General features: G+C 40.7%; 1 protein-coding gene across 1 annotated transcript; it reads left to right on the forward strand.

Moving 5' to 3' along the window:
- Positions 1-540: 540 nt before the first annotated feature.
- Frg1 (FSHD region gene 1) lies at positions 541-16,372 on the forward strand. Its single transcript, XM_041632491.1, has 9 exons — positions 541-760; positions 3,527-3,597; positions 5,574-5,699; positions 6,372-6,429; positions 8,648-8,762; positions 13,481-13,585; positions 14,377-14,468; positions 14,897-15,007; positions 16,230-16,372. Exons 1-9 carry the CDS (start codon positions 699-701, stop codon positions 16,264-16,266), a joined length of 777 nt encoding a protein of 258 aa, XP_041488425.1. The 5' UTR covers positions 541-698; the 3' UTR covers positions 16,267-16,372.
- The last annotated feature ends 406 nt before the right edge of the window (positions 16,373-16,778 follow it).

Here is a 16,778-nt window from a genome sequence, read left to right on the forward strand (position 1 = left end):
TTCCATGCTAAGACCAAAGTCTCTTCAGCGCTTGGAGGAGGCGCCAGCATTTAACAACCATACCTTCGGTCTTTCTCTATTGTTTCCTGTGCATTCCTCAAGGCTCCCTAGTGAAACAATACAATTAACAACCAGGGAACAGATGTTATTTGACCAAGTTTCCCCAGGCCAAGGCTCTGACTCTAGCCTCCATAGCACTCAGATCTCTGTTCCTCTGCGCAGGCCCAACCCTGGCTAGCTGCCTGGAGCATTGAGCTTTATCCGCTGCCCAAAGTGTGGGCGAGCAATTTCTATAATTTCAACATTTGTCTCATCAAATCCCAGCCCGTTCTTTGCAGCCTCGGCAGCAGGAAGCTGTTAGAGATCTTCTTGTCCACCAGGGGGCGGCCTCTGTCCGCTTTGCCTGCTGGGAAAAGCCCCCAACATCCGGGATTGCGCCGCGGGAAGTGGAGCACGCCGGCGCGGTTGGACCCTCCGCGGCCGCCGTAGCGGCTCGAGCACAGTAAATAGGAAGTGGGTTTTGTTTTTTTTTGTTTTTTTGTTTTTTTTTTTTTTATAGTGTTGAGTTGAAGAAGGCGGGGGATTCCTGAGGGACGCGCTCATCTCCCACCGTTTACTGCCGCTCTCCGTCCTTCTCCACTTCCTCCTCCCGGCCTTGAGGAACTCTGCCGGGAGCTGCCGGCTCTGCGCGCCGAACCATGGCCGAATACTCGTATGTGAAGTCCACCAAACTCGTGCTCAAGGGAACTAAGGCCAAGAGGTGAGGCTGAGCTCGGGCGGGAGTCTCGGCTCCCAGCGCATCCCCTCCCGGGGTGACCACTCCGGTCACGGCATCTAGAGGCAGAGCTGCGTGGGCAGCCTCCCCGACGCCCCCGAGAGGAGGGTGCGTGACAGGGGAGCCCCCCGAAACGGGGAGACCTGTGGCCCGTGAGCTCCATGCTTGGGACTCCCAAGGCTTGATTAGGACTTGCATGGGGGTGTGGGCTCAGATGTGGACCGTACCGTTAGCGAAGACTGATGGTTCATTTGCTCGTTTATTGAAAACTCAGATATTTGTATGTTTCTTGTGTCTCGAGACGATGGAAGAATTAGGAGAATTGGAAGCGACAGCCAGCGCAGATCCTAACAGCCAAGCGAGGGCGTGCTAGTGGTGTTTTATAATTCGCTCTGTAGGGAAAGACACCTGCCCATTCGTATCTCCGTCTTCTTTTGGAAGATTTGGCCAAAGTCGAGCACTTCTTTGCGGGATCCCTGATAAAGCAGTTTCGGTGGCAGCAGTTGTTATGGGAGCGTCGTGCCTTCGAGAACTGCCTGAGTGTGGCATGTGACGAATTTATCCTGGCTGAACCTGCAGCTGTTAAGTAGCTACGGGGAGAATAGAACCAGCTTCTGAAAGCTTTGTAGTTAACATGCAAAGAAGTTAAGGTAAACATTATTAAAACCAGTATAGCATTTCCATGTTCCAGAACTCGTTCTGTTTTTGAGACAGTGCTTCTCTGTGTTGCCCTGACTGTCCTGGAACTCTCTGTAAAGCAGGCTGGCCTCGAACTCAGAGCTCTGCCTGCCTCTGCCTCCAGGGTGCTGGGATTAAAGGTGTGTGCCACCACTGTCTGGCTCAGATTTTGTTCTAAGTACTTTGAATAATCTGTTTCCCTAAGATCTCCCTTTGTGTTTTTCATTTATGGAGCTGAAATTAATATACCAAAAACTTTTTAAAAAGTATTCAGCTAGTGGATTTTAGTATATTTACAAGTTCACCACTCTCTAGTTGACGAGTATTTTTACCACTCCAAAGTAAACCCCTTACCCATTAAATAATCATACCCGCTGCCCTCCCCCCCACACACCAGTTTCTGTCAACTGCTTTCAGTCTATAAGAATTTCCTTACTATGAATATTTATGTCAATGGAATATACAATATATAACTTTTTGTGTTTGTCTTTTTTTCACTTAGGTTGTTGAGACAGGGTCTCGCTGTATAGCCCTGACTAGCCTGAAACTCACAGTGATCCACTGCCTCAGCTTCCCACGTGCTGGGGTTGAAGGCATATGTCACTATACCTGGCTTACTTCCCTTAGCTTTGAGGAGCATCTATATTGTAGTGCAGTGTATTTCTTCTGTTTTGGGGCCGAATTGTAGTAATAGGAGCGGCGGGGCTGCGTCCCCAGCACCCCAGCCGACTGCTAGCTTATGCCCCGAAATAACAACACACAAACTGTATTCATTTAAACACTGCTTGGCCCATTATATCTAGCCTCTTCTCGGCTAACTCTCGCACCTGGACTAGCCCATTTCCAATCATGTGTGTAGCACCCCAAGGTGCGCTTACCGGGAAGATTCTAGCCTACGTCCATCCTGGGTCAGAGCTGAATTGTGTCTGCCTCAGAGAGCAGAGCTATCGCTTCTGCCCTGGAGAGGGGAACATGGCGTCTCTGCTCCAGAGAGCAAAGCTGTCGAGTCTGAGCTCACTTCCTCTTCCTCCCAGCATTCTGTTCTGTTTACTCCACCCACCTATGTTCTAACCTATGAGGGCCAAGCAGTTTCTTTATTTTTTTTAACCAATGACCTTCCTCCATCACCGAATGATTTTTTTTTTGTATGGTGTAAGCACGTTTCATTCATTCTTAATTTGATGAACATTTTACACTAGTGATAATGCTATCAACATTCCTTTTTTTTTTTTCTAGACATAGTTCTTTTTTGTTTTTCTTGGAGATATGTGAGAGTAGCGTCACCTATGTATTATTTATGGTAACTCAGTATTTAGCTTTTTGAGAAATATTTTTCAAAGAGGTTATCTTAGTTAGGGGTTCTACCACCACTGTGACAGAACACCCTGACCAAAGGCATGGTGGTGCAGAGGGTTCTTATCAGCATCCAGGAAAGAGAGGGCAGGAACTCAGGGCAGGAATCTGGAGGCAGGAGCCATTATAGAGGCCATGGAGAAATGCTTCTTACTGGCTCGCTCAGCCTGCCTTCTTGCACATCTCTGGACCACAATGTGTTAGGCCCACCTATGTCAATCATTAATCAAGGAAATGCCCCTGTATGTGTGCCCACAGGCCAAATCTGATGGGGGCATTTGTTCCATTGAGGGTCCCTCTGCCCAGATGACTCTAGCTTGTGGTAAGGTGACCAGCACACTAGCCAGCACAGAGGCTGCACCATCTTTTCATTCTTCAGCAATAGAAGAAGGGTAATAGTCACTCATAGTCCATCATGGTAACTCTAGGAACTGGGCTTCAGTATTATCCTCCTAAGTGGGGAAATTGATTGACAGATTAAGGGTTTTTGTTTGTTAGTCGGTTGTTTTTTTTTTTTCCTCAGAGTAACAGGGGCTGTATATTATTGTTTTAAATGTAGCAACATGAACACAGGGCTAAGTCAACTTCTCAGTATTTTAAATATCATTTCTCTATAAATCAGTATATAGCTTGAACAGCTCTTCTGAGTGTTCATCTTGTAATTTTTAACACATCCATCAGTATGCCCAAACTCATGTATATATCCTTTCTTTCTCTCAGTAAAAAGAAGAAGAGCAAAGATAAGAAGAGAAAACGAGAAGAAGATGAGGAAACCCAACTTGATATTGTGGGTGAGCCACTTCAGTTACTTCCTGTGTGAAAAGTTGGTGTCTGTTGTGGTTCGTGTCCCGTTTGAAGTGTTGTCCTCATTAGCACTGATGGTGCTCGTCAGAGCCTTCACGTAGAAAGCTCACTAGATGTCACTGTTGTTGTTTTGTTAATTTATTTATTTAAAATGTTTTTTTTTTCATTTTACATACCAACCACTGTTTCCCCTCCTCACTTCCTCCCACTCCCCCAACACTTTCCCACAATGCAACCCTGAAAGGGTAAAACCTCCCTTGGGGAGTCAACAAAGTCTGGCATATCAAGTTGAGGCAGGACCAAGTCACTCCCTGCTGCAGCAAGGCTAAGCAAGGTATCCCTCCTATCCCTCCATAGAGAATGGACTCCAAAAAACCAGTTCATGCTCTAGGAATAAATCCTGGCCCCACATCCAGTGGGCCCACAGTCTGCCCAGCCACAGAACTGTCACCCACATTCAGAGTACCTACTTTGGTCCAATGCAGATTCCCCAGCTGTCAGTCCAGAGTTCATGAACTCCCACTAGCTCAGATCAGTTGTCTCTGGGTTTTCCATCATGAACCTGACCCCTTTGCTCATATGATCTCTTCTCCTCCCACTCTTCAACTGGACTCCAGGAGCTCAACTCAGTGCTTGGCTGTGGATCTCTGCATCTGCTTCCATCAGTTCCTGCATGAAGGTTCTCTGGTGACAATTAGAGTGGTCATCAATCTGATTACAAGGGAAACCAGTTCAGTCGCCCTCTCCACTGTTGCTAGGAGTCTTAGCTGGGGTCGTCCTTGTGGATTCCTAGGAATTTCCCTAGCACCGATTTCTCCCTAACTCCATAACTGCCCCCTCTATCAAGAGCCTCTCTCAGTGTCTATAGCACTAGACAACGTTAAGCTATAAGTGGTGAGTTGGGTCTCCACCACCACCAAAACAAAACTGTGATTGACTTAGTGATGGGTGGCATCAGTGAGCCATGTTTATAGCACCTGTTGCTTTTTGACAGCTTGGCTTTGGGGTGAAACATGTAAACATACCTCTGGCCTTTGAATGGAGGCAGCTTGAATTCCCAGGAAGAAAACACAAACATGCCATGGATAGCAATGTATCAGTTTCTCTACTTTGGCAGAGACTGAAAATTTTGAAGTCTGTCAAATTTATTATTTTTCTGAAATTCACTGTGTTAAAATTATTTATTTACTATTAAGTGTGGGCTTGGGTGTGGCTCAGTGGTAGGATAGTTACCTAGCATGCCTGAAGGTTTACTATAGGTGTTGGGAAGCATTCATGTGTGTAGCATTTGGTATTGGTCTCAGGCATCCTCTGAGGAAAAGGAGAGGCTATTGGCTGAAAAGCACCTCTCTCTGTGGGACTCATTTAAACATTGCCAATGGAAAGCATGTGGGATGGGTATGCAGTCAGAGAAACTATTCTCTTAGTCTTTTAGTTTGATTTGATTTGGTTTTTGGTTTTCCATGAGGGTGTTTTTTGTTTGTTTGTTTTTTTTTGTTTTTCGAGACAGAGTTTCTCTAGCTTTGGAGCCTGTTCTGGAACTAGCTCTTGTAGACCAGGCTGGCCTCGAACTCACAGACATCTGCCTGCTTCTGCCCCCCTAGTTCTGGGATTAAAGGTGTGCACGACCATCACTTGTCTTTTTGTGTCTCTGCATGTGTTAGAGACCTGGACTGTGATGTTTGTCACAGGAATCCACCCATACAAACAAACAAGTTCAGGCAGAACTGGTAAAATATGAGTAAGGTTCAGGATTATGTCACTGTAAAGTGCTAAGGATTGAACAGGAGTTATTGCACGGTGGTACAATTAGGAGAAGGTCAGTGAAGGATAAACCAGGTTTCTCTGTGATGATTCTTATGATCGTCAAATATAGGCTTTTAGAAATGTTATAGTATAAACAACAGAAAACCTTGAGCAACCCTAAAATAAAATGGTTAAACCTTGATTTTTTATTTTGTAGGAATCTGGTGGACTGTATCCAACTTTGGGGAGATTTCAGGAACCATTGCCATTGAGATGGATAAAGGAGCCTATATCCATGCCCTGGACAATGGCCTTTTTACACTGGGAGCGCCGCACAGAGAAGGTTTGTGATGGGGAGACCCTGCATGTCCCAAAGCAAGACTGCCATCACCCTGAGCTCCTCCCCTTCTCCCTTTCTCACTCCTGTTATTAAGAAGCGTCTTTTTCCAGAATAAGTGTTGGAAACTTTCTGACTACTATCAGAAACCCTGTGGAAAAAAGAATAGCATTAAAATCACACAAAACACACAATTCTAAGTGGAAAGAAAAGATTAAAAACTAATTGAATCAGAAGTGTGAAGTTTTTTTCTTCCTTCAGAACTGGTATGGTTAACAGACATTTAGATGTAATCTCCTTATCCTTAGCCTACAAGGAAGCACCACAAGGAATGCAGTAATTGGAAAATAAAAGGGCGTCTGCCTTGGCCAGAATGGATGTTCCTTGAGTAAATAAAAGCAGTTAGTAATTCACATACTGTTATTTATGTGCTGTGTTTTAAAACGTGAGATTGTAGTGGAACTGGCTAAATAAGTCATACCAAACTGTCCTTCAAAGTACATAAATTGTCCCTGTAACCATTCCTTCATAGTATAGATGGTGCATTATTACAGTATGTGCAAATATCATAATATCCTTACCTGTAATTTGGGTGGGGGGCTAGTTTTTAAAGCATAAAATCTTTATGTATGTGTTTATAGAAAAAGTTATATATTTACCATTTTTGTTTCTCTGTAGTTGATGAGGGCCCCAGTCCCCCAGAGCAGTTTACCGCTGTCAAACTGTCTGATTCCAGGTAAGCTTTAGTTGAACTGTGTTTAAAAGCCTTAAAATTATATTTTACTTAACCATGCATTGTGATGCATGCCTTTCCTACCAGCACATAGAAGACAGAGTCTGGAGGACTAGGAGTTCAAGGCTATCTTGGCTGTATAATGTACATGGAACCCTGTTTCGAATAAGAATAATTTCACTTATGTAAAAAAAAAAAAACTGCACTATTGGTGAATACAGTCAGCATAATTTTAATTGAAAGACGGTATTTTAAAAAGGAGATTATTTCCCTCTTTTTTTTTATTTTATTTTTTTTTAAAAGACAGTGTCTCTCTATAGAGTCCTGGCTGTCCTGAAACTCACTCTGTAGACCTGGCTGGCCTCGAACTCACAGAGATCCACCTGCTTCTGCCTCCCAAGTGTTGGGGTTAAAGATGTGCACCACAACTGCCTGGCTTGAAAAGGAGATTTTTTTTTAATTATTTATTTATTTATTAAAGATTTCTGCCTCCTCCCTACCACCGCCTCCCATTTCCCTCCCCCTCCCCCAATCAAGTTCCCCTCCCTCTCATCCCAAAGAGCAATCAGGGTTTCCTGCCCTGTGGGAAGTCCAAGGACCCCCCCACCTCCATCCAGGTCTCGTAAGGTGAGCATCCAAACTGCCTAGGCTCCCACAAAGCCAGTACGTGCAGTAGGATCAGAAACCCATTGCCATTGTTCTTAAGTTCTCAGTAGTCCTCATTGTCTGCTATGTTCAGAGAGTCCGGTTTTATCCCAGGCTTTTTCAGACCCAGGCCAGCTGGCCTTGGTGAGTTCCCGATAGAACATCCCCATTGTCTCAGTGTGTGGGTGCACCCCTCGCGGTCCTGAGTTCCTTGCTCATGCTCTCTCTCTGAAAGGAGATTTTTATGGTATTCAGAAAACATTCGTAATAGAATTGTTTTAGATTTCTGGTTTGGGGAATTTGAGGAATGTCTGCATGTATAATAATGGCCTAAAAATGAAAATTAATAATGTCAAGTGACCAAATTAAATAGATCAGAGAGCATGAGAAGACAATAAGCATGAAAGAAGACCTGCCAGTGATTCCGTGTTGTATGGATTTGCAGTCAGAAGAGACATATTGGTCATGGTGGCAGACACCTGTCATCCCAACACTTGGGAGGCTCAGGAACAAGATTACAAGTTCCAGCCAGCTAGGGAGTGTACTCACACCGTTTCTCAGAAAAAAGTCAAGAGATAGGAAGGCAAAAGCAAAGAGTGTTGCTGAAACTAAACAGTTTCCATGATCACACAAAAAAATTGACCATTTTTGTTCTTACAGTAAAAAAGTGCTAAGTGATGCTTTTGAGTAGCAGATAGAGAAATTGAGTATCAGTATTGTAGTAGTAATTACAGCAACTTAATAATATTTATTTATCATCAACCGCCAACTGATTATGAAGTCAATTCAGCATCCCCGGAAATTGATTGGCAAATAAAAATCAGAAATCAAAGTTTTCTAAAATCACATTTAAATAATGACTTTTATATTTCTTTGAAAGATTTAGGAGTAAAGCAAGGAACAAAATGTCAGTAAGTTTCCTTATGATTACAAACAAAAATCTTATGAGCAGTAGAGAGTGATTATTTGCAACAATCTCCACAGGCAGTGAGTGGTTAGCTGGTGGTATGTCTGCATAGCGTTCACAGTGCTGATGGCATCAGTAAAAAGGGGACACACACCAGCTAGTTTTAAAGTGGAAGAGGAAAATACAGACATGCTGATGTCTTTCTTCCTAGTAACTATTGTGCAAATATTTTTCCATATTGTGTATTAAAGTTTTAACATCTGGTGGGAGTCAGCCTGGACTATTAAAAAAGACCCTGTTTTACAATCATAAGTTGATAACCTTCAATCCAGTGCCTTCCTCTTCTAAAGACAGATCAGCAGTTTTATATATATATATATAACAGAGAAATCAGTAAGACTGTAATAGCATAAAAGGTGACTTTTATACATCTGTATAATGCATTTGGAAAACAATTGCTGTATAATAATTATATTAGAAAACAAAATATAAGATTATAGATAGAGAATATAGTGTCCACTATAAACGTGTCTGGATTTATTAATGTATATGCATATATATATATATATACACACACACAGATACATAAGTATACATAATATACTCTTTATTTTATACTTACATTCTTACCTTCAGTTTTTAACATTTATCTTTTTTATTAAACCAAAGGATTGCACTGAAATCTGGCTATGGAAAATATCTTGGTATAAATTCAGATGGACTTGTTGTTGGGCGGTCGGATGCAATCGGGCCAAGAGAACAATGGGAACCAGTGTTTCAAGATGTAAGTACTATTACCTAGACGGACGCTCTGCCAGTTTAAGAAAACATCATTATTAGGAAAAGCATACTCTTAAAATTAACAATAAAACAGTAAAGGGTAGATTGTAATAGTATTATACATTAAATTGAAAAAAAAAATTAGAATGAACTTATAACCCTATAATGATATCAAAACAGTGCAACGAAGAGTCTCTGCCCCATTCTGGTTTCCAGCCACCATTGAGACCTTGTTGTCTTATTTCAGTGGTAGGGTTTTAGAAAAGAAGCAAATCCCAGGGTGTTCCGGGGGCATCAATTCCACATAAGTTGGTTCGGAGCCTTTAGAGACTGACAAGAGGCAATAGAGGAAGCTAATGCATTGTGACTGTTTGTGTATGAAATAGTAAATCATGGTATGGTTCATTGAAATAAATGCCCTTTGTAGAGCTCTAAGTTTCAATTCATGAGAAAAAAATCAGTATAAACAAGTTTAATGAAAGATAAGTGAATTTTAGTAAATATCAGTTGTAATATATCAAAAACTGTAAAGAAACCTAGAACAGGCCAGAAGAGAAGTTCAGTTCAGCAAGAGTGGCGTGTACGTTCAGCACAGCGTGCATCAGGGCTGGAGAGGTGGTTCCTTGGCAGGAGCTCCTGTGGCATCCTGAGGACCCGAGTTGAGATTGCAGCCGCCTGGCCTATCTACTCTCCTTGGCCACCCTAACAGCATTGGGTATTGTAGGTTACATCTCATGGCGTGGCCTGAAATCAAATCCGATACTGATTGCTTACTGTTCCCACAAGCTTTGTGCCACTGTTCCTCCAGTGTATCCTGCAGGCAGATCACCATTGTAGATAAAAGGGTTTGTAGCTGGGTTGGTGTTTACTTTTCTCCTTTAATAGCTTCCAGACTACCTTCCAGTACCATGAACACTGATACACAGGAGATAAGGCTCTTAAGTGGGTACCAGCTCAACTCCCCCATGTTCAGTGAGTTATGTGGGTGTTGTCTTCAGTAATAAAGGTCTTGCTGTTGTTTTTTCAAGAGCAATCAGTAACCGTGTTGCTAGCCTGAGTTGTTTTGAAGTTCCCATAGTGACCAACAACTTGATTAGATGTATGTTGCAAGGAGGGCCCTATTGTTCATCCTGCCTACCCGGCTAGCTCAGCCCTGAAATAACCACACAAAAACTGTATTCATTAAATCACCACTTGGCCCATTAGCTCTAGCTTATTATTGGCTAACTCTTACATCTTAATTTAACTCATTTCTATTAATCTGTATATTGCCACATGGCAGTGGCATACTGGACAAAATTTAGCATGTCTTACTCTGTTGGCTGCTCCAGGGCAGCTTCCTCTGACTCTTTCTTCCTTCTCCCAGAATTCAGTTCCTTCTTCCCCACCTACCTAAGTTCTTCCCTATCAACAGGCCCAAGGCAGTTTCTTTATTCATTAACCAAGAAAAGCAACACACAGACAGAAGGACCTCTTATACCATTTCCCCTTTTTTGTTTAAACAAAAAGGAAGGCTTTAACTTCAACATAGGAAAACTACATATTACAAAACAGGTATCAAGCAAGAACTACAGTTACATTATTTATATGTATTTATCTTTTATTATAACTTAGGAAAACTATAACGATAAATTCTTTAACTCCATCAAAGACTCCAGAAGGATATAATATTACCCAACTAAACAGAAAGTGAATTGTAATCAACTTCCAAAACTCTGGAATTGACAGAGACATCTCGCTGCCTGGACAGTCACCTATAGTTTTTCTGTATCATTGGGGCATCCATTTTCAGTCTACAGGCCCATAGTATCCCACAGACTTTTCCATGAAGCAGGAATTTCAAAGACAGTTTAGTCACTTTCTTCTGTATCCTGCATAATGTCTCACAGACTCTTTCATGAAGCAGGAACCCTGAAGGATTATCTTACCTTTAGGCAAGTTCAACAGTCAATTTCTCTGTGGGTACTGCATGTCTAGTTAAGCAGTCCAGGCAAGAACAGTTTCTTGCTCAAATGGCTAACCAACTCCATAAGGAGCCTCTTCAATGCCCACCTTCCTCTTGAAGTAACTCGTGCTGCCAGGAGCAGAAGTGTCTCACTGTCATGAAAAGTCTTAAGTTCTTAAACATTTTAAATGTAAGTAGTGTTTCTTTTGTGAACTTCGGTGTCTTCATGTTTGGTGCATAGATGTTTAAATTGCATTATCTTTTTGGTGGATTTTTTTCCTCTCATGCAGTATCCTTCCCTGTCTCTTCTGTTTAGTTTTGTTTTGAAGTCTGTTTTGTCCGATATTAAAATGACTAGACCCTTCTGGCTTTTAGAGACTTCATTGAAAACATGATGTTATTTTAATATATCTGCTTATATGTTATTTGGTCTTTTCCCCTTGCAATTTTTAATAGTCTTTCTTTGTACATTTAGTGTTTTCATTATTATGTGACATGAGGAATTTATTTTCTGATCACTTTATTTGGTGTTTTGTATGCATTCTCTACCTCGATAGGCACTTGGGGAAATTTACTTGTATGATTTTATTGAAAATATTTTCTGTGCGTTTGACCTAGGTTTCTTTTCCTTCCTCTATCCCTATTAGTTGTGGATTAGTCTGTTCATAGAGTCCCAGAGTGCCTGAAGTTTTGTATGTGGATTTCTTCTTTGAGCAAGGTGTGCATTCCTTCTACCCTGTCTTCAGCGCCTGAGACTCACTTCTCCATCTCTTGTACTCTGGTGGGGAGGCTTGTCTCCAAGGTTTCTGTTGGAGTTCCAGCTCTCTCTCAGTTTGGGTTTTCTATATTCTGTTTCCACTTTCTTGTTTTTATTTCTTTAGTGGATATATCCATTTCCTCTTTTAGGACCTCTAACATATTCATAAAGACTATTTTGAAGTCGCTGTCTTCTGTCTCAGCTATATTGCATTTCTAGGGCCCTTGGTGGTAAGGTTGCTGAGCTCTGCTGCAGACATACTGTCCTGGCTGTTGGTGTGCCTTTACATTAGTGTCTAGTCATCTCCTTGGGTTTGGGATGATTGTATTTCTAGATGTTAATATCTGGTCTTGTCTTTGTTGGGTGAGTGTTCAGTTAGTCCCTTGGTTTCTGTTGCCCTCTCTGGTTCTTAGCAGAGTCTGGTGGCTGTGGGTTGCCTGGTAGGGAATGCTTCTCAGATCATGCCAAGTGTGGCCAATTGGATCTCCAGGTGGACTGTATTTCTAACTATTGGGAGCAATACTTGGAAGTGAGGATGGAAGTGAGGGGTTAAGGGCGCCCACAGGAGGAAGGAAAGCAATGTGCTGCCTGGATGTGCACCTATCCCCTGGGTATAGGACAGTGAGGAAGGAAAGGCCACAACAGTTGTTCTGCCCCAGAGCTGAGGATGAGACTGGGGGATTGGATTTGGAGGAGAAAAGAGAGAATAAAGTCTGAAGATTACCTGCTTGCTTCCTTAGTAGATGTGGGTTTCCGAGGGGATGGCTGTGGGAGTTGGAGCTGAGACAAAGAACAATAGTAATTATTTATCATGTATTTTGCACTCTGGCATTTTCTGCGCTATTCTCCCTCTGTCTAGTTTGGATGGTCTTTTTCGCTTTTTTCCAGGACTGGTTAATAACAGTTCTACCAGGGCCTGTGAGGTTGCTCAGCACTGACAGCCTGATTATCAGGTTTGCATTTGATTATCAGAACCCACATGAAGGTGGAAGGAGAGCACTGACTCAACAGAGCTGTCCTCTGACCTCTGCGCACACACTATGACACATGTCACACATGCATACATCGTACGTGCACAATAACTAACTTAAAAATACAATAAAAATTATACTAATAGGGAAGACCGATATATCATAGGTCAAGATGACAGACTACAAGACCATTTATTTCACTTTACTCTTAGGAAGACACTTTCCATTCTTATAATTCAAACAAAAGACTTAAAAGCCCTGATACAGCAGGTTAAACTGCAGAAGCAGTTACCCACAGCACAAGTGGATTCTGTAGAGTGTGTGGCTGCATACAGGGGAGTCCCGCCGCCTTGACTAAGACACCAAACAGAATCCATGGAATTCATGCTGTTTTAACTGGGTGTTTCAGGGTTATTCTGTAATTATTGTATTTGTGAATTGTTCTTCTGATATTCAAAGTTTTCTACAAGAATCATCCAAATAAAAATTCTAGTTAAAATTTACAATTATTAGGAGAACTTAACTATAATTCACATTCAGATCCACAAGAAAATTAGTTTTTAAGGTTTTATTTAATAGAAATCAGTATAATCATAAACATTTGATCCCTAAAAGTATGTCATTCTACACAGAATTCCCTCTAAGCCAAAGGCTTTTAATTATGGAGAAAAAGAAATTGCACTTAGAATACCAGTATTTCAATAAATTATTGTGTATTATTCATAAGTTTTATTTTCCTTAAAGATAAATTTTAACTTAACTATTGAGTTGTATCTTCAGAGATAGGAATTAAAAAAACTAATTTTATTAATTAATTAATGTCCTGATAGAAGAAAGTAAAGGGTAATGAAGGGTTTAGTGTGATAATATTTGAATATCAAGATTTGGGGTGATTTTGGTTTCCCTTCTGTTAATGCTTTTGTATTTTGCAGGATTTCTCTAAATTCTTTTTGATTTTATGATTGGGGAGAAATTTTTAAATTAGGTAAATGACTTATGATTTCTATAAGTATTTATAGCTTGTTTTCTTATTTTTTTGTTTTATTTAGGGGAAAATGGCTTTATTGGCCTCAAATAGCTGCTTTATTAGATGTAATGAGGCAGGTGATATAGAAGCAAAGAATAAAACAGCAGGAGAAGAAGAAATGATAAAGGTAAGCACCTCGTACAGGCTGTAGTGATGAAACATGGACAGCCCCGACTGTCTCTTTCCATGTGCTTAACTATCCCATGTCCAGGGATGCCGTGTTTGTACCATGCAGGTGAGAAACCAATGGTCAGAGCTTCTCTGCAGCTTTCCTGATACTTAATGTTTAAGATAGATAATATGTTCTCATAGCATGGAGGTTTCAAAGTGAAAGCATACAAAGCCTTGTGTCTCCCACCTACACTGCTTACCTAGTTCCCATCCTGCCCTGTCCCTACCTTTCCTCCATCGTTTGCTTCATTTGGTTTTACTGTTGCTTGCTTGCTATATTGTCTTATATAAACACCTTCCCTGTTTTCTGTTGTATCCTAAAGATTCCTGTCCCTGTAAATCTGTATCAAATATCTTGCCCTCCTCACCTTCATAGTGTTATCTTTTAGGGCTCTTCCTTACTTTATTCAGGTAGTCTCTTATAAATTGAAATATAGATTGTCTCCTGGTTTTTGTCCTCAAACAACATATGACTATATGTCGTCATCAATAAACTTCCAGGATCATCAGGTAGCTAAATGGAATCTGATGAAACCTTGTTTAAACTTATATGTGATTCCAGCTGATTCTGCAAGTGATACATGTGTACGAAACACATCATATATCTTGAGCTTGTCTTTTCCTAAATCTTATTGCTAAGTTCATTGTTTTCTTTGCTTGAGTAAGAAATCACTTAGAATGCTTTTGCCTAGCAAGTGAGGAGAGGAAGATAAATGTGCAACCTATTGGGTTCTCATCAATATCTAGATTAGATCCTGTGCTGAAAGGGAAACCAAAAAGAAAGACGACATCCCAGAAGAGGACAAAGGAAATGTGAAGCAGTGTGAAATCAACTATGTGTATGTATTCTCCCTTCAGACCCCACTCTGACAGTAGGGTTTCTCGGGACCCCTGATAGCAAAGTACCTGAAGGACAGAGCAAAGAGCTGAGTGCTTCAAGCTAAAGACACCTGGGTTAGTCAGCTCTCCTTTCCTCTAATAGAGTTACTATCACGCCACCCAGGGGCCATTCATGTTCCAGAAATGAGGGCTACAACCAGCCAACATCCTTAGACGGAAGCTGTGCAGGGCTAGCCACGTGACAGCCCCTTTGATAGAGCATAAGAAATCACCTTTGTAATAGAAAAACTTTTCAATTTTTAAAGAAATATAATTAGGTTTGTTAAACAAATGAGTGGGGGAAAACTTTTAATAGTATTTGGAATTTGGTAAGGGAACACAATAAAAGTTTGAGGTTTGTTTTTTCAATGAGAGATCTTCTTCACAGAAAGAAATTTCAGAGCTTCCAAGACCACAAACTCAAAATAAGCAAAGAAGATAGTAAAATTCTTAAAAAGGCTCGGAAAGATGGGTTTTTGCATGAGACTCTTCTGGACAGGTAATTGCATGTTTGCATAATTTCAGCAGTTTTCAAAGGTAGTATGTTCTTACATTGCTGTCGTTTTAGGATTTCTGTCTTCTCTAAATTATATGGTACTATTACCTAAAGACATAAGACTGGGGAAAGTGTGCTAAAAACAACTTTCTAAATTATAACCAGAATGTAAATTCTTAAATTCTTTTTAGCTTTTCAGGTTCATCTCAAACTATTTCATAAAATCACTGAACCACCAGGTCATTTCCATATTGTAGTGATTACCTTGCAACCTCCAGGCTGTCTCCAGGTGTAGCAGTTACCGTGCTTGCCTCTCATAAGTTTGTTTCCCATCGTCTTCCCTTAAGATTGGGAACTAAGCTAGAAAGTTGCTTGAGTAATACCAAGATTCTGTGTTCTTTTTGTATAGTAGAGGTTCCTAAAACTGAGATTCAATGTATGAGTTTGTATCCAGACTAAAAGTTTAGTAAGGGAAATTGAACCTGTTTAAGTAAGGTTAGATTCAGCAGTGTGCAAGATATTTCTAACACATTATTGATATTTTTCCAGTTTATTTTTTTTAAATAAGTAACTGCCTACACTTACTACCTGGAAAAACAGGCAGGGAAGTTAACTGCGGGCTTAAAGCAGTCTATCAATAGAGTGCCAAACTGAAAAGGAATCTGATAATCTCCTGTCAGTCATAAAGCCTCCTGTTGTAAATCACTCTTAAGCCTTCCCACTGTCTGATAAAATAATACTTAATTGCATACTCCCGGTTAAATGGTTGGTAAAGGTGAACTCGGTTAATGGGAGAAATTTTTGTTGTTGTTGAAAAATTAATATGTGTGTGGTTTTGAGAAGTCAAAAGGACATAAAATATAGTCAGACTGTGAACTCTAAAATAGAGTAAGCTGTTTGTTTAGCAACTTCAAAACCAGTCTTTTAAAAAAAAAATGCACCATCGTTGCCCAATAGAAGCTTAGGGCAGGCTTAAGCTCATGAATGACTACTGTGTCCCTTGTGACCTGAAAAAGCCCTTAAGCCACCTCTGTTGACTATTACAAAATAAGTTTCATAAGACTAAAGAAAGTTCAAAGGTAAAGCTTTAATGAAATCTTTTAATATGACTGTGTAATAATACAGTGATGAAAATAGGACAGTTTCCAGGCTTGAGTTTTCTAGTTGGTAGCAATTGACTCTATATGGTGTGTTTTACATTCATTGTTCTTTGTGTCTTAAACAGGAGAGCCAAATTGAAAGCTGACCGATACTGCAAGTGACAGAGACGTTTTTGTGTTGCTTTGATTTTTTGTTTTTTTTGGGGGGGGGGTATTTGTTTTTATCCTGAATAAAAATATTCATTGTAACTCTGCTTTTACAGATTTCTTGAGTACTTTCAAAATTACAGCTTAATTTATTATCTTGTTTGACCAAGATTGATCAAACTTAATCTACATCCTTCATGGAATTTACTTTTCAGGTAAGAGTAACCACTTAAAGGACTGCAGAACTTCTTCACTGAATTCTCTGGCGTGTTACTTCAGAAAACACATTCCCCCCGCTGCGCTGGGCTCTTGCTGTTTGTTGCTCTGCTGCTTCTCTTTATCTCGGTCCAAGCTTGATCTGTACATTTAGAGGATTAGAGTGTAAGTAAAGCCTTGGTACTCTTCTCTGTCTTTCTTTCTTCCTTTTTTGTTTGTTTGTTTGTTTGGGGTTTTTTCTTCTATCTTTCTTGTTCGTTTGATTGATGGATTGCTTGCTTTGTAGTCTAGTAACATAATAGTCCTGTCGT

Source organism: Microtus oregoni, unplaced genomic scaffold, assembly GCF_018167655.1.
Source record: "Microtus oregoni isolate MIOR12 unplaced genomic scaffold, Mior012 000041F_ref0000270, whole genome shotgun sequence".
In the NCBI taxonomy this organism is placed as follows: domain Eukaryota; kingdom Metazoa; phylum Chordata; class Mammalia; order Rodentia; family Cricetidae; genus Microtus; species Microtus oregoni.

Bases quoted from the DNA above. Each gene is read 5' to 3' on its own strand.
- Frg1 (XM_041632491.1), top strand. From the start codon at position 699: ATGGCCGAATACTCGTATGTGAAGTCCACCAAACTCGTGCTCAAGGGA. The intron at 5,700-6,371 runs GTTTGTGATGGG...GTTTCTCTGTAG, and splicing joins GGGAGCGCCGCACAGAGAAG to TTGATGAGGGCCCCAGTCCC. The intron at 14,469-14,896 runs GTATGTATTCTC...TCTTCTTCACAG, and splicing joins CAGTGTGAAATCAACTATGT to AAAGAAATTTCAGAGCTTCC.